The sequence below is a fragment of the Rhamphochromis longiceps genome, linkage group LG6 (assembly GCF_057381845.1).
Source record: "Rhamphochromis longiceps isolate RC_006_pf linkage group LG6, R_longiceps_female_GT1.1, whole genome shotgun sequence".
NCBI lineage: Eukaryota > Metazoa > Chordata > Actinopteri > Cichliformes > Cichlidae > Rhamphochromis > Rhamphochromis longiceps.
Window position 1 is genome coordinate 32,373,511 of NC_140562.1, and position 22,899 is coordinate 32,396,409.

At 36.1% G+C, this 22,899-nt stretch overlaps 3 protein-coding genes across 5 annotated transcripts; 2 read left to right on the forward strand and 1 right to left on the reverse strand.

Moving 5' to 3' along the window:
* The first annotated feature begins 1,113 nt into the window (after positions 1–1,113).
* On the forward strand, positions 1,114–3,638 carry LOC146668370 (CD209 antigen-like). The gene is made up of 4 exons (XM_085408839.1): positions 1,114–1,336; positions 1,951–2,087; positions 2,229–2,329; positions 3,491–3,638. Exons 1-4 carry the CDS (start codon positions 1,114–1,116, stop codon positions 3,636–3,638), a joined length of 609 nt encoding a protein of 202 aa, XP_085264965.1.
* Positions 3,639–9,318: 5,680 nt separating this feature from the next.
* Positions 9,319–14,759, forward strand: LOC146668371 (CD209 antigen-like protein A). 3 transcript variants are annotated; one of them, XM_085410273.1, is made up of 7 exons: positions 9,319–9,455; positions 10,846–10,935; positions 11,479–11,535; positions 12,389–12,534; positions 12,624–12,724; positions 13,952–14,099; positions 14,434–14,759. In XM_085410273.1, exons 1-6 carry the CDS (start codon positions 9,335–9,337, stop codon positions 14,097–14,099), a joined length of 663 nt encoding a protein of 220 aa, XP_085266399.1. In that variant the 5' UTR covers positions 9,319–9,334; the 3' UTR covers positions 14,434–14,759. The 3 variants fall into 3 exon arrangements, with proteins under 3 accessions (XP_085266399.1, XP_085266398.1, XP_085266400.1); XM_085410272.1 differs by having other exon boundaries at positions 13,952–14,759; XM_085410274.1 differs by having other exon boundaries at positions 12,392–12,534; positions 13,952–14,759.
* A 6,696-nt stretch (positions 14,760–21,455) lies between these two features.
* On the reverse strand, positions 21,456–22,899 carry LOC146668372 (uncharacterized). The gene is made up of 4 exons (XM_085410275.1): positions 22,768–22,899; positions 22,405–22,491; positions 22,110–22,310; positions 21,456–22,024 (listed from the first exon to the last, which is right to left on the reverse strand). Exons 1-4 carry the CDS (start codon positions 22,835–22,837, stop codon positions 22,002–22,004), a joined length of 381 nt encoding a protein of 126 aa, XP_085266401.1. The 5' UTR covers positions 22,838–22,899; the 3' UTR covers positions 21,456–22,001.

Consider the following 22,899-nt stretch of genomic DNA (forward strand, 5'->3'; position numbering starts at 1 on the left):
TCGGCGACAGCCCCAAAACATCACTGCTCTCGAGAAGATCTGCATGCAGGAATGGGCCAAAATACCAGCTACTGTGTGTGCAAACCTGGTAAAGACCTATAGTAAACGTTTGACCTCTGTTATTGCCAACAAAGGTTATGTTATAAAATATTGAGTTGTATTTTTGTTATTGACCAAATACTTATTTTCCACCCTGATTTACGAATAAATTCTTTACAAATCCTACCATGTGGATTCATGGATTTTTTTTTCACATTCTGTCTCTCACAGTTGAAGTGTACCTCTGGTGCAAATTACTGACCTCTGTCATCATTTTAAGTGGGGGAACTTGCACAATCGGTGGCTGACTAAATACTTTTTTGCCCCACTGTAGCTTTCCATCACCAGTGTGTGAATGTGTGTGTGAATGGGTGGATGACTGAATGTGTAAAGCGCTTTGCGGTCCTTAAAGACTAGTAAAGCACTATATAAATACATACTGTTGTCTACAGTTCAAGCAACTATTGGCTGTATGTATGTCTCTGTGATCATAACTGATCTCATATCTCACAATACGCTAGCATTACTTACAGCAAGTGTCTAGTGGCTCCTGAAAGCTCCATCAGAAAGGATCTTTGTAAAGTTTCACTGCATCAGAGTTAAAATAATTATTAGACATGGATGAACTGTCTCAGACAAATGTTTCTGCGTTACTGTAAATGTGTTTTACTATAGTCTGTTCTGGTTTTGAGATCAGAATCTTAAGAGAACTTTCCTGACCCCCATCATCAACGCTGGTCAGTTATCCTAAAAAAGCAATGTAGCAAATGTAATGTAAATAACATAAGAGTTTTGGAAAATTAAAGCATTAAGTCTTTTATCATTCTGACAAAATATCAAAAAAGTATCACCCTGACTTAACTTAAACAATATCGAAGAGAGTTGTGTTTTTGCTATCATAGTAGGTGGGTAATGGATCAGAAATTAAAACTGGGTCATCGTGGTGATCTAGATTTTTAAAAATCAGGGAAACAAAGAAAATATAATTTATTATTTTTGTCTAAATGACAAAAGGACTGCAGTCTTCTTTGATAAGAAAGGGTCCCCTGTGATGGAGAGACCTGTACCTATCACATGGTAGCCGAAAACTTGACCAGAAAGTGGAATGAGTTGCAGACCAGTTACCGCAGCCTAACAATTGAACAACACCAGTTACAGACCATGCACAGTATTCTGAAAATGGAACGAGACCAGCTACAGAAAAGCTACAACAATATGGTGGAAGACAGAGGCCAGCTCCAAAAGAGACTTGAAGACATGACCAAAAATAGAGATGATCTTCAGAGAAAGTCTGTCGGTAATTATTGTTATTTCACCTCCATAAAAACAAAACAAGTTTTGGGGGGATATTTTGAAGTAAGTAAGGCACAAATGTTTTTTTTTTCTCAGCACATTAATAATCCTATTAAGGTTTAGGAAAAATATCAGGAAAAGTAAGGTTCAGTGCATCCCAAATGACATCTTAAGTAAATCTTGGAGCTAAATGTGACTCAACAAAAGTTTGAAGTTTTGAAATAATAGAAATTTATTATCCAAAGCAGCACACATGCAGTGTTGGTTCCCCGTGTTTGATTTATACAGTATATGTCAAATCACCCAATTAAAACCACTACAAAAGAGCTGATATAATACTGTAATATCTCAGTTAAGACTGCATTTAATCACTTAATTCAGCTGACTTCTTCGCTCAGGCTGAGCTAATTCATGATGTGTCTGCTGTTTTTCATTTCTCTATTTTGTTGTTAAAAAACTGTCAAACAACTAAATGCAGAAGTGATTCCACTACTGACAGCTGCTAGAAATGACAAAAGCAGCATCAGGCCTCCTAACAGTGATGAGTTCACTGCAGAGATAAACTCATTTCACTCCACCTGCAGACATTCCTGTGTTTTTTTTTCTTTCCTTTAACAGGTTGTCTGCGAGAATGGATGCACTTCAATGGTAGTTTATATTACATTTCTTCAAACAAGAAATCCTGGCAAGAAAGTAGAAATGATTGTCTCCAGAGAGGCGCTGATCTGGTGATTATCAACAGCAAAGAAGAACAGGTGATTTTCTAAATGTGGTTTCTGTCTATATGTGTGTTGTATATATGTTATATATATGTTATATATATGTTATATATATGTTATATAATACATATATATATATATATATATAACGTATATATATTTCTTTGTCTCAACAAGGAATTCACAAGAAATTTTCAAAAGCTGATGTGGATAGGATTGACTGACAGTGAGAAAGAGGGGATCTGGAAATGGGTGGATGGGTCTCTGCTTGTTACAAGGTTTTACTTTTTTCTTATTGTGCTGCACCACAAGATAAGTTAAGTTAAGTCTATCAAGTCTTAAAATCATTTATATACGACCTTGTGTCGGTGAGTGCAATGTAAAGAGAAATTACAAAAAGATCTTCATGTCTTCTCTCTTCTCTTCACTCTAAAAAGAACATGTCAACATGGCTTAGGCCTGCAAAGTTCAACAAATCACAGAACTTCTGGAATGTGCTGTCTCAGTCAAAGTCAGAATTTCAACTAGACTGCGTTTAAACAAATGGCCAAAAAACACAGCAAACTGAAGCAGCATTGTGAAAAAGAGTGGACTAAAATTCTTCTGCAACGATGTCAAACAGAAAGAACTTAACGTTACTGCTGCTAAACATAGTTAAACAAGATTCTGAGTCATGCGGTGTGCTTACTTCTTCACATACTGCTTCTATATTTTGGCTTAAGGTTTGTTAAATAAATTGTCACAAACATCTGAATGGCATACACATTAATTTGTGAGGACTGAAGAACAGGATGTAGGAGGCAGAAGTTAAAGCCAATGTAAGTATTTAATGTCATTAAGTCCAAACGTTACAAAGTTCAAATCCAAAATTTCTGAATTAAGAAAAATATGGATACAACATGATGGCTTGATGTGTTTTAGAAGAGATTTCACAAAATGATTTGACAAACAGGAAAAATATTGCAGTCTTATAGCAACATAATTTTTGATATCAAAATATCTGAATATTTTTTTTGTACAGATCCCATTAACGACTACAACTTTGTTTACTAAATCATCATTTTTTTCAATTCACTTTATATACTGCCATTTCACAACAGTCACCTCAAGTGCTTTATCCTGTAACGTAAACTTCCTAAAATATTTAAAAGAAACCCCAACAGTTACCATATCAGCAAATGATTGATTAAGTACGGAGTGGTGTATGAACCCACAGGGAGTGAAAAGAGACGTGTAAAGAAGAAACACTCAGTGAATCACTGAAGTCCCCCCAGCAGCCCAAGAGTAATGCAGCATAACTAAGGATACAGGGTCACCTGATTCAGCCCTGACAATAAGTTTAATCAAAAAGAAAAGTTTCAAGCCTAATCTTAAAGAGAGAGTGTGTCTTTTGCATTGTTTTTTGTTTTTTGAAATATTGTATTTTGTTTGTGTTTCAGCTACTGGGCTACTTTTGAGCCAAATGGTTTTCCACAAAGAGATGAGGACTGTGCAGAAATAAAGAACTTTCATTTCCCAAACAACTGGAATGATGAATCATGTGACCTTGAGAGAGTCTGGATCTGTGAGAAGAAACTGGCTACATAAATCAGCATCCAAACTCATCACACAGTGATAGAAAACAGAAAAGAAGTTCATGAAATGTATATGGCTGATCCTGCTCACTGTTCCCTACAGTATAAGCTTTGCATTAAAAGTCCTTATTATCACTTCCTTGTACATGACAGTGTGTGATATAAAGAATCTCTATATTCTGTATATCTGTATATAGTATATCCCAAATATATTTAGGAAGTATGCATACTTCCACAGTAGCAGTCATGTACAGGTGATCAAATGCATTGGATTACCTGATGATCAGTAATTGTGAGTACCAAACTGCATTACAGTTTGGTACAGAAGCTGCTCTGCCAGCAGCCAGAAATCACTACAGAGGCTGGTGAAAGCAGCAGAGCACATCACTGGCTTGAGGATTCCTGCCATTCAGGACATCTATCTCCAGTGCTGCCTCTGCAAAGCACACAGCATCATCAAGGACCACAGCCACCCAGCACATCAGCTGTTCTCCTTGCTACCATCTGGCAGACGTTACAGGAGTCTGTCTGCTCGGACTACGAGACTTAAAAACATATTTGACCATTAAGCCATACGACACCTCAACCACAACACTTAAACAGACACACACACTCCACAGATGCACTGAGAATCTGTCCTACAGTTTCACAAGTACATTGTACACTCTGCACTGGTCACTTCATTCTTATTAGTATTCAAACAGATAAAAACCTTACTCTGTGCAATACTGTACTAACTGCCACTCAAAATTTTGTACTATTCAGTTTGTACTGCTGCTCACTCCTGCCACTTTATCTCATGTGCAATATCCCATTTGCTTTCTTTTTAAACTACAGAAGTCTCTTTAAATGGCCACATGATGGTGCTGCTGTATTGGCTCAAAAAGATTCGGTTAACTCCACCAAAGTTTAAATATTTAAATTACACATCACATAAAAATGACATAGTAAAAGATTACCTGGTCCTAAGCAAGTCTTAAAATTCTATGAATACAACCTTACAGCTGCAACAGAAATCAATGTTAAGAGAAACAGCGGGAATAGTATCTTTACATTGTAAGGTAAAGAGCCTGCAATGATACAGGATTCTTAATTCACTAATTCGTTTTTTGTATAGAGCATTGTACATCTGAACAAAATGTCTTTTTTGGGTGGTTTATCTTGTTCTCTCTCTTGATTTTGTTTTACACAGTGGAGAAGTATTTTCCTCATCGTGCTTGCATATTTGTGGACCTGAAGAGAGCGTTGCTGACTACAGACAACTACAGACAGTTGCAGTGCGAGCGTATGTGTAGAAATGTGGTGGGTTTTGATGTTTCTTATACTCCCCACAGTAAATAAACAACCAGAGATCAGATCGCCGGGGTCCTTCATTCATGCACTTAGCCTTGCGGGAACTACAAGAGGGCGGGCCCTGACAGGGTAGACTGGTCCCTTGATTTAGTTTCTGTCATAGGGGTTGAATCTTGGTCAGACCCCTTACCCAGGACCAATTTGCCTTGGGAAGACCCAGCAGGCCAAGAGGCTCTGTCATTTTCAGGAGGGCATAATGCTGCTAAAATACTTAGTAAGTGATACAATTCAACAGTTCTTGATGTTTATGTATAAAAGAGGCAAATCTGAGTTGGACCTGGAACAAACCAGTTACAAAGACCTGGAAGAAGAACTTAACCAGTTAAAAAACAGTTATAATGATCTGGCTAAAGTGCGAGAGCAGCTACAACAAAAACTTGAGATCATAAGGACAAATGAGCTTCCGAGTAAGTTATATATTTCTTTGTTCTTGTTGGGTTAACGTCATCACTGAAAGTGATCTGTACATACCTACGTTTAGCCATCAGCAGAAGGGCTACAGTGTTTGCATGCATGTAATGTTTGCAGCTGTTGTAAATGCTGTAAGTCTAAAAGATGACCTTTGACACTTTTTTCCTCTAGCCTACAAAAGGCCATCTTAACATTAATGTATCACCAACGGTCTTAATGCAAAATATGACAACTGTCGATCAAAAAACTATTGCAGTGACAAAAATCTCACTACCATAAACTCGTAAGAGTCTATCAAGGTTCTCTGAATTGTGTACAGTATGTTCAAACCTGCACAGTGACATTTGTTCCAGATTTTTTTTTATTAGTGTTGCTTAAAATACAACTTACACTTATCATTTTTAATGAAATAAAGTAGTTCCCTCTAAAAGTCAGAGTCACAATACACCTTTGAATCCATGAGTAAAAACGTTGTGCATTATTTTTGTCCTCCTCTGGAGATCATGAAGGTGAATGCAAAATCCAGTATATCCAGTTTGCTGACAGTTAAAATATTTCACTCTAAGCTTAAACTTCATACACTATTTGTTAACTTTATTTCCCATTATTATTAGTGCAAAATATATTTCACTAGAACATTGTCCTTTTATCAATTTTTTCCGGTCACAGCTACTGGTACCATCCACAGCCTGACAATGGAGGAGGCGAACATATCGAAGAGGATTGTGCCAAGTTACTAAATTACAACAGTGATATGTTACTCAAATGGAACGACATACTTGCTTAAAAACTAGTCACTGGATTTGTGAAACTGCCTTACTGTCTTGACAAATGTCTTAATGTTATTTTTCAAAAATATAAAATCTCTTACCACTGTCACAGAGATGATACCCTGTTTCTCTTTCAAGTACAATCAACATTCAGACCTTCGCTGCATTGTACACATAATCTGTCCAAAATATGTTTAAATCCATCAAAAAAAAAAAAGTACTACACAGTTCAGCATGAAGCACTTTACTTTAAGCTGGAAGAAGCAGGCCATGTGACATGTCATCATGTATCATACTGTATCGCCCAAAAGTATTTAATACAACTTTAGTCTTTTTGCAATATATCAAATATATTGTTGTTCATTTTATTTTTTCCCATGTTTCCATGTATGTATTTGTTTTTGTTTCATCTATTTAGATATAATGCTATTTGAATGAAAGTTTCACGGCGGGGTTTGCCGGTGTGTTTGAAAACCGGACCCAAAAGCAGATGGTTAGAGAGGAAGTAACTAGTTCACTTCCCTCCACTGTGAAAGACTGCGCTGAGAAGACGCACCGCAGCTCAACTCTGTGAGAGAACAAAAAGAAAATCACAGACAAGACAATGATGGAAATGTGTCAGTGGCATTTACTGTACTATGAATATAAATCATGTATTCTATTTAGATGTTTAAACTGTACATTGTACTTGCATATCAGACTAGACTGAAGCTGAAACTAGGATCATACTGTGCAAATAACTCTAGTGACTCCTAGTGCTAGTTTCAGAAAAGACACTCTATGGCCTAAAATACTAGACATTTTAATTAATTCACATTTGCTCTTCTAAACTGCCTGATCAAATACATTAACTTAATACAATATTTTAAAAAGTTTTAAACGTTTATTTCTTGTACCCTTTCTTCACAGTGGCAAAATTGGAATTAATACTGTTATCAAATACATAAATACCTGTTTAGTAATTGATTCTGAAATACAATTAGCAATATGCACCAGGAGTCATTGCATGAAAAATCCTGGGACATTTGTATAATAAGGAACTATTTTTGCATTTTTTAAAAACCCTTCAATTTTTAGACACAAACCCCCAAATTTCCCGTAATCAACCTGTGGGCAACAACAGAAATTTTTTTTTAAAAAATTTATAACGTTTCATTTCAAGCCTGTCCCTCTCATCCTTAAGTCTTGTTATGTTGTTTAGGATGCAAACTGAATGTTGCATCCTCAATCTAAGCGTTAAAGCATGTCTTGCTTTGGAGATAATTGCAACTCACAACCTTTTTGCATGTACTATTTCTTTGTCTTCGTTATACCTTTGCAGTCTTTTTCACAGTCATGCTCAAGGAAACTTGAACATGTGCACCTGAGCCCAGTGTGACTGTTGGAGTTGCACAGTTGATGATGTGTGTTACATCAGTCTGTTACCTATACACTTCCACTTCCAAATAATGCAACATCAACCATTAGGTAATTGGTTTTCACTGTCAATGTTGACACTAAATTCAAACGTAAAATGAGTCTTTTGCTGTTTCACACTTTGGGTTCTAGTGATCAGCTGAGTTTTGTGATTTGATTCATGATTAATCGTAGTATTCGTAGGGTTCATTTTCTTTCCTGTCAGTTTTGTTTCCTGTCTAGCTCTCCCTGATTGTCTGATGCTTTTAGCCTTCAGTGTTCACTTTTTAAAACTTCATCCCTGGCTGTTTGTGCCTCTGTAAATTATCTGAGATAATCATTTGGAAAACTGAACTTTTACCACACTCTGTTGCTTCATCAGGAAGATTACGTAGTCTCAGCTTTGTCATCCATCACTGCGAGTTATGCAATGTTGGAAATTTTGGTTTGTCACCTCAAGCATTACCATTCAAAACATTTTTATTGTTGCTATTCTTTTCCCACATGGCTGCATGCCTAAGAAGAAAAATCTTTGCCATTTATTTATTTATTCTGCGGCCTCACAACCTTTTTTAACCACAACATTTTTACTGCCGTCGATGGTACTGTTAGTAAATGGCATCTACAATTCTGCAAACAAACATTTTAATAAATGACCTTGTGTTTCTAGTTTTAAAAGACTTAAGTACATTAATATTAAAATGACTTGCTAAATATTATCATGTTTAACAAAACGAGTAAATGCTGTCCTTAATTATAATTTGTATGGTCTTAATTTATCGCATATTATTTGTCATTATGCTGAATTGGGCTTTTCACAATATCAGGTTTCACTGCAATTAAGATATCGCTATGTGTCTGAAAAATATAAAATATAAATGCTATGAGCCACACAGAGGTTGGTTTAGATTTGATTGGGCAATATATTGTCGTAATAAAAATTAACCAGTGGGCTGCTATCAGTGCTTGTAGGGCCAGTGCACAGTTGCCCTTCAAGCCAGCCTGTAGCCTGTATAATTCCAGGCTATAGGCTGGCTTGTAGCCTGTAAAAAGTGCAAAATATATATAATGACTCATTCAATTCAGTTTTATTTATATATACCAAATTACCAGTCCAACCCTATTTATGGGTTACTTTAAAAAAAAGGAAGAAGGTTCACAAGGTATTACAGGAAGCAAAGGAATTGATTAAATAAAAGAGAAAACAGCTGCACTTTAAAGGCTCGAGGTACAATTCTGCATAAATTATTCATAAGCAATCCATAAAGGTTAGTTATAAATATATTTAAAATAGATTAAATCACTGAGTCCTCCAAATTTGACCACCACCTCATCCACACTGGATCAAACTCCTATGGTTCCTCCCGTCGATTGTGGATGCATAGCAGGGCTGGCCCATGTGCCCTGGCTGATCATCATCGGGAAAGGCCAGACTACCAGACCCACTACCACTGTTGCCTTTTCCATAGTGTTCTAAAGAACTGCTTTTAGCATTAGTTTTCCTTGGGAGACCCTATACTACAGACAAACTGCCACCTGCAACAAATCACTATTAACTATGGCAGACAAATCCCCCCCACCCCCAATAGAATTACTGGTTTTGGAACACTGGGTGTTCCCCCAGAGGAACTGGTCCATTGGAAGTGGGGGGTGAAGGGTAAAACCTATGTAATACTGAGCAAAGTGAAGGACAGAAAGAGGAAACAAGCAAACAGAAAAGTATAAAAGAAGAAGTGGATTCTACATCATCACTGACACTCTCCAGGCAGTTGTTTAAAAGATGGCAAGAGTTGCCCATAGAGAGCAACTAGAGATTACTATGGATTATGCAAATCTGCCTGATGTGTCAGACAGAAGTCGCTCTAATAAACACAGCCAAGGGGCTGCTGCTGCTGCACCAGGTAAGAAATAAATCATTTTGATTTTTTCTTTAATAGCAACGAAAAAAACAAATTTTAAAGGTATATTTTAAATGAAGCAATAATTGATGTACACGTGTTACTGATGTATACATAATTTGCATTGAAAACTCTTACTGATTTTGCTGTTTTGTGAGCTAATAATGAGCTTTTCTCTCTTCTGTATTTATTTGGGCAGCACGGTGGTTAGCACTGTTGCCTCATAGCAAGAAGGTCCTGAGCTCAATTCCACCATCAGGCTGGGGTCTTTCTATGTGGAGTTTACATGTTCATCCCGTGTTTGCGTGGGTACTCAGGCTTCCTCCCACAGTCAAAAGACATGTAGTTAGTGGGAATAGGTTAATTAGAAAAACTACATTGCCGATAGATGTAAATGTGAGCGCAAATCGTTGTCTCTGTCTATGTGTCTATGTGCGACATACTGGCGATCTGTCCAGGGTGTACCATGCCTCTTGCCCCAAGACAGCTTGGATAGGCTCCAGTGAACCCCTGCGACCCTGAAAAAGGACGAGCAGAAGTGAATGGGTGGACCCAAAACCTCGAATTCCTAGAACTCAACTTTTTTTGAATGAATGAAGAAGTCAGTGCCACCAAAATGAGAAAAAAACAGGAAATGTTTAGAAACTTTGGCAGAGTGACAGCAGAATGTAGAACTCTGTTCTCCATTTCTGTTTATATTAGTCAATTCCTACTCTACCAAACTATCATTTATGAACATAACTAACTGCTATTGTGCATCGAAGTGAATTCTAATTTAATGGGTATTTTAAAAAAACAAAGACATAAGTTCTCATGTACAGTAATGCTGGGGGTGGAGAGTGAACCAGGGTATGGGATGTATAGCTATATACAGAGCAATTGAGTAAACAACAAAAAATATTTTCACAGAACTGCACAGAAAAAAAATGTAGACCATCAATACTACAAAAGCATAAGCATACAGAAACTTGCATCGAAGGCGCTCGTGGGTTACAGGGAAAGAAGTGCCATGCTGTGTCCATCTTCTGCATTCTGTTCTCTCTTTCCTTTGCAAAACCATTACACATTCTTACTCCACCATGCTCGCAAATTGATGTAACTGTTTCAAGTTTTACAGTTGTTTTTACATAACTAATCCCCATAATTTTCAACTAAAATGCTTTTACCAGGATCATCATCCACATAAAGAAAATTCATTTAAAATAACTTTCCAAACAATCATTGTTTATACTGCATATTCGCCTAATATTTAAATGAAAACATGGAAATGCAGATATCTTTCAGTTTTGTGAGTTTGTCAGGTTTCGATGAGTAAGGTTAGCCCAAAAATTCTGCAGACCTGTTTCTTTAAAGAGGCTACTTAAAGAGGACTTTTTATATGGTTGTGTTGCAGGGAGAAAACTAGCCAGACTGGTTGCTGTTAGCTTTGGACTCCTGTGTATCCTCCAAGCTGCCATCAACATCTCCCTACGTTTTGCTTTCTGTAAGTAGCGTAATTAAACGTTTAAACACTTTTTTTACAAATCAGATATTGGAACAGAGTACTGCCCTAGTTTAGTTTTGTTGTTGTTGTTGTTGTTGTTGTTGTTGTTGTTGTTTTATCACTGTGTACATCATTGATTAATGACAAGATGAAACATTTGTAGTCCTGTGTCTAGTTTTCATTTAGCTCACTAATACTGAGGGCAAGGAATTGTAATATGTACTGCTAGAATTAATAGTTGTTTGACATTCAGACAGAGAAAAAAGATTTGGGGAAGTTTAGATTCAAAAACATCAAGTCAAAATGCAACCAAAGAACCCCTAAAGATTGCGTTAGAAAAAGAAAGGGACTTTCCAGTTAAAGTCATGTTTCAGTTTTTGAGTACCAAAAAACTCAAAATAAAGCCATAGTCATGAGGTACTTACATTTCGCTGTGACACAAAATGTTTTCCAGTATCGGTTTGAAGAAAAAGTAATTTTAGGCTTTTTTTGTAGGGAGGGCTTGTCTTACATTCTGTTGACAACATGTTTCTGCTTTTGCAGACAGTAAAACATCATGTATTAAGACAGTGGAGACCGAAGAGCTGAAAAACCTCACTGGTAAGCATGAGTTTGTAAACTTTGTAAAGAGGCCTTTCATACACATATATGTATATATACTAAGGGTTAATAATATCAACACTTTGGTATACCTGGGTATCATGTAGGATATATTACAATAAATGAGTCTTTTTTATGGCTAATCAAATTAATGCAACATTCTCAAGCTGTAAATGATATTTACATTCAAATGGTTACAGCAGGATTTTGTTCTGTGGTAGGCGGCATGATTTTATTCACCATCTAGAGTTAAATGAAAATTTACACCAACTTAAACTTAACATGTTACAGCGTTTTACATCTCACTTTTTGTATTTGACTATTTTTACCCTTGCAAGGCCCTTCCTCATTAGCAAACATTGTGTAAGTGCTGTAAGCAAGACTTACAATACTTAAAGGAGATCTATTTAGCTCATGTCCAGCTTTATAATTCTTATTCTTGGACTCTGCTTAAATTGCTGTGCTTTTCGCAGTCTATAATACCTCTTAGGCCTCTTATGTTCAGCATTCTTGCGGCCTCTTGGTTTATCTTTTATTTAAAAAACAAACACTTTCCCTTTTAAGAAGACTCAAAGCATTTGAACTGTGACCACAAAGGCCCTGGGTTGACCTTATTAGGAATATCATCTCTAAATGACAACATACTGATCACAGCAAATTAATAAATAAACAAATAAATAAAGCAAAGACTGCCTCTGAAGTCTGATAATTTTGCTTAAAGAGATTTTTTACATAAGCTGACTATTTAAAATGTTCTAATTTTTAACAGGAGCCGAACTTTAGAATAAAACTGTTAATGTAAATTTATGTGTTAATCTCTGAAATATTAAATGTTGTTTTTTTTCTCCAACAACAGATCAATATTTTCAACAAGGATGGGTCTATTTCCGCCCAAGTTTCTATTATATTTCCTCTATTGCGAAATCCTGGAAAGACAGTAGAGACGACTGTTTACAGAGAGGTGCAGACCTGGCAATTATCAACACCAAAGAAGAGCAGGTTTGTGAATGTGACGTAATAATAATGGAAAGAAATTCATAAATACGTGATTAGTTCCATTAATTAATTATTTACTTTTGATTTGCTAGGACTTTACAAGAAACTTTAAAAAAGTCATGTGGATTGGATTAACTGAGACAGCCATGAAAGGGACATGGAAATGGGTGGATGGGACTCCACTGAGCAAAAGGTTTATACATTATTGTTTTATTCTACTTTAATGCATTGATGCATTGGTGCATCATATCTTTATTCTCTTCCCCCTCCTGCCCCCCCCCCCCCCCCCTCTTTCTTAAATAGATAACTATCATATCTGATATCATATCTCACAGTACAATAATATTGAATGGGTTGCATTGTTGTATTTTGTCATGTTTCTCAGGTCTTTGTCTGAATTTCTACGAACATTATTGCTAAGGATTGTCTTATTGCATTGGAGTCACACTGGGTTAAATATGTACACTTGGGTTTTAAGGGGTATTTATTATTTTCTTCTTTTTTTTGGGTTGTATGGAAGCCCCAAACGCAATTTCATTGTTCTTGACAATGACAATAAATAAATAAATACTAAATAATACTAATCAGTGGCAAAACTAAGGCTACGTTCACACTGCAGGTCTTAATGCTCAATTCCGATTTCACACTACAAATAAAATGCGACAACAAACGCGCTCTATAGTGTGAACGCTCAAAGCGGCCCGCATGCGCAAAAGAAGTAATGTTGTGTGACTGATGGCCCTTAATATAAAGACTTCGGACTTTACGTTTCCCAATTTTTGCTTTAAGTTATTTTGTTATTTACATAATAATGTAGATAACCTAATAATTATCCCCATTGCTGTTTTAGAGAGGAGCGGTGCTTCAAAGGATAGTTGCAGATTTCTGTCAGAATCTGCAGATTATACAGTACAAATAAAATGTTCACGTTTCTCCAATGCTGTCTTCCCAACAGTTTCACTGACATCTACACGGGATGGCCAGGAAGCATTCGCGATGTCTTCTCGGGCGCTTCTCCGGAGCTGATAATTGGCGTCTGTCTTGTGTCGGTGACGTAAAAGACGGATTTAATGCAACTTGACCGTTCAAACAGCAGTCGCTTTCTGAAACATCGGATATGTATCGGATTCAGTACCACATACGAAAGTGACCCAGATCGGATTTGAAAATATCGGATTTGCGCGTTCACACTGTCATAACATGATCGGATATGGGTCGCATAGGGTCAAAAATATCGGATTTGATGCGCTTTCGCCTGCAGTGTGAACGTAGCCTAATGCCCTCACATATTGTTGTGCCAGATTACAATACTGCCGTTTATTTAAGGAAGCTATTTGAATTTTCTAACTTTCTAACTTGTCCACATTATAGTGAGCTGCATGCATCCTGGATTAAATTCTCTGTTTTGTTTGTTTTTCAGTTACTGGGGACCTGATGAACCCAATGGTTTTGAAGGAAAAAATGAAGACTGTGTCGAAATAAATTTTTTTGATTTCGAAAACAGCTGGAATGACATACCATGTGAAAATCAAAACTTCTGGATCTGTGAAAAGAAACTAGTTTCTTAAGTAAGCCAGTAACATCGTGCAAATACACTTCCTCATCTGAAGGCTTAAAATCACATTTCATGTGCAAATGCCTAAAAGCTGTCTCACAATCCTTTGACTGCATACTGCATATGTGAGCAGTGATATTGCATATGTGCATATGAACATGTGATATTGATGAGATAGTTTTGCTGTTTTTCAAACTCACACACACAATTTGTGAAGTGCAGTAAGTTTGATCACACAGTTCAACATCTTAAATGACTAAAATAACTAACTACAAAGTCTGGTTGGTATGTTTAATTGTCTGCAATTTCTCTTTTTACATGTTTAATTTTCTTTGCTGCATAACAAGGACGACTTTAACAGCACTCTTACAAATACTCAGAACAAGAACTCACCGAAGATCTAAGAGTTGTAGATTGAAGTGGAAGATAGAAGTTGAGAAAGTCTCTCGGATCCATTTATAAAACAACTGCAGATTTCAAGATAATTGGTTCAAACAAATGTGTAAAAGTACAAGTTATTCCAAAGAGTAACCACTTTGCCAAGGTCTCAAAATAGACCTACACGCTCACATTTAAATGTGACAAAAATGCAAGGAACTAAGAAATCAGGAAGGGCACAAATTGTTTTTTCAAAGCACTGTATGTAACGGTCAATAAATGTATTTACCAATAATCATGCCTCTTCTGTCCAAATGCAACCTTGAAAGATTAATGCATGCTCTTATAACCTTTCTGCCATGTACTTTTTTATCAGAATTTGCCAGGCCTGCATTGCTTGCCTACGGCTGGTGTAAAATGCTGCAGCTTGATTTTTATGTGGTGCAAGCAAGCAAGATCATGCCACCTCAAATCTTAGCCTCCCTTCAATGGCTTCCAGTTTGTTTACTAATCTATTTTAAAAGGCTTGTTGTGGCCCCTTTTATCTGTGCCAGCTGCTGGAAACATATGTCCCGTCTCGTTCTCTAAGATCAGCAGACCAGATGCTTTTGCTCGTTCCAAAGATGCAACACAAACTCAGAGGCGATAGAGCTTTCACAATTTCACATCAGACTTCTCTCTTTGCCATTTTTAAATCTCTTTTGAAGACACACTTTTACGCCCTGGCCTTCGGACCAGTTGAAAAGTTCACTGTGACCTTGAGTTACTTTTTGTGTACTCCTTTATTGTTTAACTTCTACTGCTGTTTTGTGTTTCTATATCTGTTACCCTCCGGCCTGTGTTTGTCTTTTATGTTTGGTGATATTGATAGGCCATGGTGGTGTTTTTAAAAGTGCTTAATAAATAAAGTAATACGGTATTGTATGGTATATTTAAAATAGAAGCGGCAGTCAAGTAGCTGCTGCAAACAGGTTAAACAGAAAAAGACAGTCACCTTTAAAAATAATTGCATCAGTCATCAATTTCCTGTTGAGCAGACACACATAATTGGGCCTCTTTTAGAAGGTGTTCCTTATTAGAGTATTAGACAGGCACTCTCTACAAACTGCCACCTTCACATTAGACATCGACAGTTCTAGAATGGAAATGGATAATATCTATGCTAATGTTGATGGATTTTCAGGAAAACACAGCAGGAAGAAGTGGGAGACACACGATTCACAAAATGTTTATGGTAATGTGTTGCTTCACAACCAAACTGATGCTGCACCCTCAGGTAATACATCTGTTGAGGAATATAACACATGTGTTTGAAAACCTGATTGAAAGTTTATGAATTTTTGTGATAATTTTCACCCAGGTGTTGACAGACGTGATAACACTGCAAAGAAATAATTGTTAGATCCAGCACATAGGTTTAGAAACCATTCGAGTCAGCTTAGAAGTGTAATTTTTGTGACTGGCAACCCCAGAAAACTATGTGTACTAACCAAGTTAATACATACAGTGTATGAAATAAGGCAACAATATGGTATGTCATGCATGTAAGTGTAAATAATGCAGTGTAAGTACACAATGATTTGGTGACTGGGTTTGAGTTAGTGTCACAGTAAAAAAATTTCATGTACGCTTCTGCAATGATCAACTTCTGCTGAGGTAAGTGTGCAAATATGTGTATAAATTTAGAACATGACTTTTTAAAAAGATGATCATTGTTCTTCTTTGACCCACATTAAAGAAGAAAAAGCAAAAAAAAATTAATGTGGTCTAACTTTTTTCAGCCCTGTACTAATGACATAAAAACAATGTAATAATTAATTTCATATTAAAAAGGTAAAAGATAAATGAATAACATGTGATTACCAAATAAATACCCAAGAAAGCCTACCACTATCACTATTAGTCTAACATTTATTATGGGAAACACATTCAAGTGAATGAGATTAAATAATTTAGCAATGCCTAGATTATATTTGGGTAACAGTATCATAGCTTGCTAATAATAATACTGCATTCTATTTGTATTTGGATACAAATAGTAAGGTAGCCTCAAGAGAAAACTGAAACCTGCGCTGAGGTAATGAAAACCATGCTTGTACTGATGAAAGCTGTGCTGGCTTTTATTCTCATGTCAAAATTCAACTCACTCTAATAGATGTGATGTGAAGCTTTGATAAAACGTACATTCATTTGGAAGAAAACAAATAATACATTTCTGGTTTTCTTCAGCGTCTGGACATGCAAAGAAGGATTCCTGCAGAGCTGCTATAGTGTTTCTGGCTCTGTTGTGTCTTCTCCTCCTGGCTGGACTCATTTATATGGTTTTCTTATGTGAGTATTTTTTTGGTATGCTGATGATGCCCTAAGGAGATAACTGGTTGATTTTTTTCTTTATTTGTTTATGTGTCAAATGCAGATACCAAGAGCAACTCTGATTGGAAAATGGAAAAAACTCTGTTACAGAACAGTTACAACAATCTGACTGAAGAAAAAGACCAGTTTCAGAACAGTTACAACGATCTTTCTAAAATAAAGGACCAGCTAGAAAGTGAATATAACTCCCTTAGTGATCAAAGTAATAAGTTACGCTCCAGTTATGAAAGCCTTGAAAATCAAAGACTCCAGTTAGAGACAAAATACCAAAACCTCAGTGATCAAAGACGCCAGTTAGAGATAACATACGAAAACCTTTATAATGAGACCAGTTTCAATAATCTGGTTCAACAGATAGAGCAACTACAGACACGACTGGAGTCCATGGCCAAAGCCAAAAATGATAATCAGTGAAAGCTGGAAGATTACTATCTTTCATCTCCTCTCAACAACAAAAACACTCATTTTAACTGGGAAAAAAAACAGAAGTCTATAAGAAGAAACAATAACGGCATTCATATGTTCCAGTTATCTTTAAACTTATATCATTATACCAAATTATGTGCAGCAGCTTGCAAAACCTCGGTAATATCATAACCGCTAAATAACCTTTGTAATAACTGATGATTCGATTTGTTCATAAGAAGAAAGAGTTGTAATTAAAAGCTCCAGAAACAGCAAGTAAAATGGACTTTGTGATGAAGTCAAAGGGAGAGTTTTAGAAAATAAGCACAATACATAAAATTAAAATTTAAGATGTGACATTAAACGGTCTTTACTGATTACCGTCTACCATTCTGTAAATACACTGCTTCAAAAATTAAAGGAACACTTTTTAATCAGCATATAGCTTCAATTCAATTAAACTTCTGTGATATTGATCGGGTCAGTTAAGTTGCAAAGGGGCTTGTTAATCAGTTTCAGCTGCTTTGGTGTTACTGAATTTAATAACAAGTGCACCAGAGTGGCAGCAATGAGTCAACCTACTCAATTCAATTAATAATTATTGATATAGCTCCAAATCACAATAACATTCAAGGTGCTTTATATTGTAAAGTAAAGACCCTACAATAACACAGAAGGGTTTTACAGCTTTTAAGTTTTTTTGCCTTCCTCTTCTTCTTAAACTGTTTTTTCACTAGTTTTGTATTTGGCTGGGGTCAGTGTCACTATAGGGCAGGGATAGCTCAGTAGGTAGAGTGGTCGTCCCATGATCGGAAGGTTGAGGGTTCGAATCCACTGAACGGCTACCCTGAGGTACCCCTGAGCAAGATACCGTCCTTACACACTGCTCCCTGGGCGCCTGCTTAGTGGCTGCCCACTGAGTGAATGGGTCAAATGCAGAGAAAAACAAGTAATTTCCCCACGGGGATGAATAAAGTATACATTATTAGTATTATTACTGCTGGTAGTAGAGGTCAATATTTCAAGCCTTAAGCGGCTGCACAGAAATCAACACATGCCTTTGCCAGAAGGTTTTCTGTGTCTCCCAGCAGTCTCAAGAGCATGGAGGATTTTCCTGGAGACACACAGTTACTCTTATGTGTTTTGAAAGTCCCCCTTTGGTTGGCATACACTTGTGCATCTAAATGCATAATCACCACTTTCCATGTGTTTGCATCTGCACTGTACATATAAGCATAGATTTTTAGTAGGGAGCATGATAATTTACAACATGCAACTCAGTACTGTTGCTATCAGTAGCTAGATTAGACTTTATGGGAATATCTGGATATTGAGTTGATATAGACTTCAGAGGGACTTTTCTTAACAAAGACTCAAATTAATTAGTCTTTGTTTATATTCTTGTCTTATATTTTACCCCCCAAAAAACTTCATTGCAAAAAATTTGTGTACTAAATACTGAATAACAGAGTCTAAAAACACATTTTGTTTTGTTTTGGGGGTTTTTCTAAGCTTATAATGATGTGTTAGGCAAGAAAAGTATTGTCTATTATAATATTTGACTGAAAATAAAACCGCTTTGATGGAGCTTTACTTCAAATTGTAATTTAAATTGTAAATTTTTTTGTCCACGTTGACTTATGGTGTGCTGACAGTGTGTATGTTAGATTATTTTTTCTTCAACAGGAAGGTCAGTGTTAAGACTTTTTAAGTTATCAGTTGTAAAAATTAACATTAACAATTAACATCTTGTATCTTGTTGTTGTTACTTTTTCAATACCAGCTTTCCTGTTTTAATATAAATGTATCAGCCAAAGTTAGTTGTACTGCACTGTATGTGTGATGGTTCATGTGGAAATAAAATCAGCATTTAAAAAAAACAAAAACATTATCTGTATGGGTTAAAGTGGGCCAGAAGGATCCAGAATAGTATTCCAGCACCTTCACTTGAGTGAGTTATTAAATTTGACTGGAAAGTTTAACCATATGACTTTGAAATTATTATACTTTTATTTTATTTATGTATTTTTTTTGCTGCTCCCTGGCGTTGCATCCAGTTAGTAAATATCTCCAAAGTGTCCTAAGTATTAAAAATAATGACCTCCCAGCGCCAAAACATCCCTTTTTCCTTCTCATTCACTGTGATGCATTTATGGTGCACATACGGTACCTCAGCATGTAGCTAGCTCTGCTGAAGAGCATAAACAGAGTGGCAAATCGCTGCATCCTGTGGTAGAACAGTGAACCAGACCCTCACCTACTGTGGGAGGGTTACTTGTCTTTGTTGCCTTTAAAATAATAAATGATTTGCCGTTAAACCACAACATCCATAACATGCTAATGCCGACGGAAGATGGTGTTAGATTAACATGATCTTTGATTCACTGAACTGCCAATACAAATCAGTCTGATAAAATGCATACCTAATTATTTAATTAGGTATGCAGCTCTTGAAGGACAACTGCCCAGCAGAATACTGTAAGACTGACTAAAGATGTGGCTGTTGACCATATATACAGATATTTAGACCGTGAGACCATAACACCATCACAGAAACAGGAAAATGGATCTTCAAATACAATTTATGAAAATGTATATGAGACCAAAACTTTGTGAGTGGACCTGCTTTCTCAGGTAAGGAGTCTTTGTCAATTTGGTCATATTTGCCAAGAGAGAAAGCCTAAGAATATCATCATCAGGTACTGGCAAGACCCAAGAAGCAGACTTTGTGGTCAGTACTCAGTTAATTGAACTTTACTATCAAGTAGGGGCTAGTGAGTGTGGGGGGTAATGGGTGCTCTGTCACAGAGGAGGGTATAAACTAGAGTGGTCTTAATTGGCGGGGAAGCAGACTATGGGTGAGAAGCTAGGTTAGACAGGTGGAGTTTCTGTGGTTGCACAGGTGGTGCAAAAAGAGAGCAGATTTGTTGGAGATTTTACCGGCCTCAAGGCCAGTAGGCTGACTGAGCCGGCAGACCAAAGGATGGAGATTTTGGATGGAGATTTTTTGTTTTGTTTTGTTTTAATTTCTGGAACTTGTGTTTCAGCTTAAATAAAGACTTGTTTTAATTTGATTCCCTTTTCTTGCATCTTGCATTTGGGTAATCTTGATTACTGCATTGGTATTTGAAATATAACAATTTTTTAAATACAAATAAATAGTTTAATTACAAAAATATTTAATTTCATATTTTAAGTGTATCGTCCTTCAGAGGAAAAAAGTAGGTAGTTATTCAAAGGCCTTATACTTTGGTCATTGGACTTTTATCCAGCCACTTCAAGGGCTCATCTCTGCCATGTAAAATGACCCAGTAAAAGATATAAAAATCTCCTTCCAGATGATATATGTATGTTTATGATATATGTTTACATAAAGAAAAGTGCTAAAACCCCTTAAAATACCCTTAAATTACAAATTGTGTTTTCAAATCCAAATAGTTGCCAATTTTGTGACATACTGAACAATCAAAGAAGTGTTTCAGAAGAACACAACATCACATCATTTGATGGCTGTTGTTTATGTGCAAAATGTGAATTTGTAACATTTGCTGTCAAATAAATATAGTGGAGTAGATGTATTTTCTTCTGAGATCTGGTGAAATACATGACTTGAATTCATGTTTTAGCAACATTACAAACGTACGATTTGTTAATGTAACTCTTTCTTTAACAGTTCCTTTTGTAGGCTATTTGTTCTCTGTTAACTGTTGATCAGAACCAGGTTAGCTTCTTCACTCGCACAAGACTTTCTGCTTTCTGCCATTTTGTTCCCAGTAGAAAGGGGAAAACATCTAGATATGACTTCCCTCCAATGATAAGGAGGCTGCTGAGATGATGCTCCACTGCTCAGCTCTGTGAAAGTGACAAACAACCATTCACAGCCTACACAATAATGCGCTGAGATGTGCTTTAGAGAAGCTTTAGGTACAAAATGCAATTTGTTAGTGAAATTGACTGTACTACAAAGATACAGTTCTATAAATATAAACTTTCTATTCTATTTATCATATCTTTGACTTCAGAGACTTCTAGTGCAGGTGTAGGAAGACAAAATAAGGTCTAATGTGCTGGAAAATAAGAAAAAAATGTGAAAATATTCAGTGTTCTAAACTGCATGAAAAGATTGGTTTGTTAGGTCGTGTGGCATGTAAAGGTTAGGACCCAAAAGCAGGACACAGATGGCAGACTTACTAACAAAAAACAAGCCATTTTATTGAGGTTAATGTAGAAATTCAGGGCGTAAGAAAGTCCAAGAAGCAAATGAGAAACAAATCCAAAAGTCCGACAGCCATGAGGAGACAAATAGACAAGAAACTAGTGTGAAATTTAACAAATAGGACCCAAAACCTTCATAAAGAAAAATAATAAAAAAAATACAGCTCACTTTGGTAGAAATGATGGATGGTAAAACAGAAATTACAATGAAAACCATGAAGTAAAACCAGACATGAACAACTCAATTTAACAAGAAATTCTCTTTCAGAATAATACAGACATAAACATTTCAAAGAATAATTAATAAAAATTATAAAAAAAAATTTTAAAAACCCCAAACAGAAATCCAAACTGTAATACAATCACAATCATTAACTGCAAAAGTCAAACATGTGGGACAATTAGCTTAAAACAGATTATAGACTAATAATAATAATAATAATAATAATAATAATAATAATAATGATAATAATAAACTTTGTTGAAATAATACCAAAACCATTTTAGAGAGAAACTCAACTGTTTCATATGAGCCGCCATTTTTCTAATTATACGATGAGATGAAACCTAAGAGAGAAAAGATGAGCGTGAGATCAGAATACCACAATTTCTTTTGCAAGTACAGAAAAGAGGAAGAACTGAAGTTTCTCACCATTCTGCCTCTTCTTCTCCTCCTCAAGACTCTTTATGATGTTAAGGAGCTCTTCATTTCTCTTTTCAAGCAGGCTTCTGTCTCTGTTCAAAGCAATGATTCTTTCTTGTAGTTCGCTACAAGAATTTTGGTTAAAATTTCCTGGTTTTAACTGGTTGTTGCCACATAACTTTTTTGTGTGGGGTGAGTCATTCGCCTCGACTAAAACAAAGAAAGACAAGCACTGAACAAATGAAGGCAGTTTGTGGATATTTTTTCTTTCTTTTGAATTTCATAGATAAGGAATGATGCTCACATGTGAGGCGTAAAGCAAGATTGAGAGTGGCTTGTATGACACACAGCACACCAAAGCTGAGGAAAAGCAGCTGAAGGAGTCGTCTCTCTGAAAAATCGAAATCATTTTTAGTATGTTGTAATATGTGAAGCCTATTCTGTTAAAACATATGCCATTCACTGCATTCATATCTATCTATCTATCTATCTATCTATCTATCTATCTATCTATCTATCTATCTATCTATCTATCTATCTATCTATCTATCTATCTATCTATCTATCTATCTATCTATCTATCTATCTATCTATCTATCTATCTATCTATCTATCTCTCTCTCTCTCTATATATATATATATATATATATGTCATTACTGTCATTACCTTTATTATTGTCCATCCCGCATTTCCCATTGCATCTTTGCAGCTCATTTCTAGTCTCCATTTTCTCCATTACCTGCAACACTCTGAAGGCATCAACAGGAACAAAACTTCAGTGCTGTCTGATCATTGAAC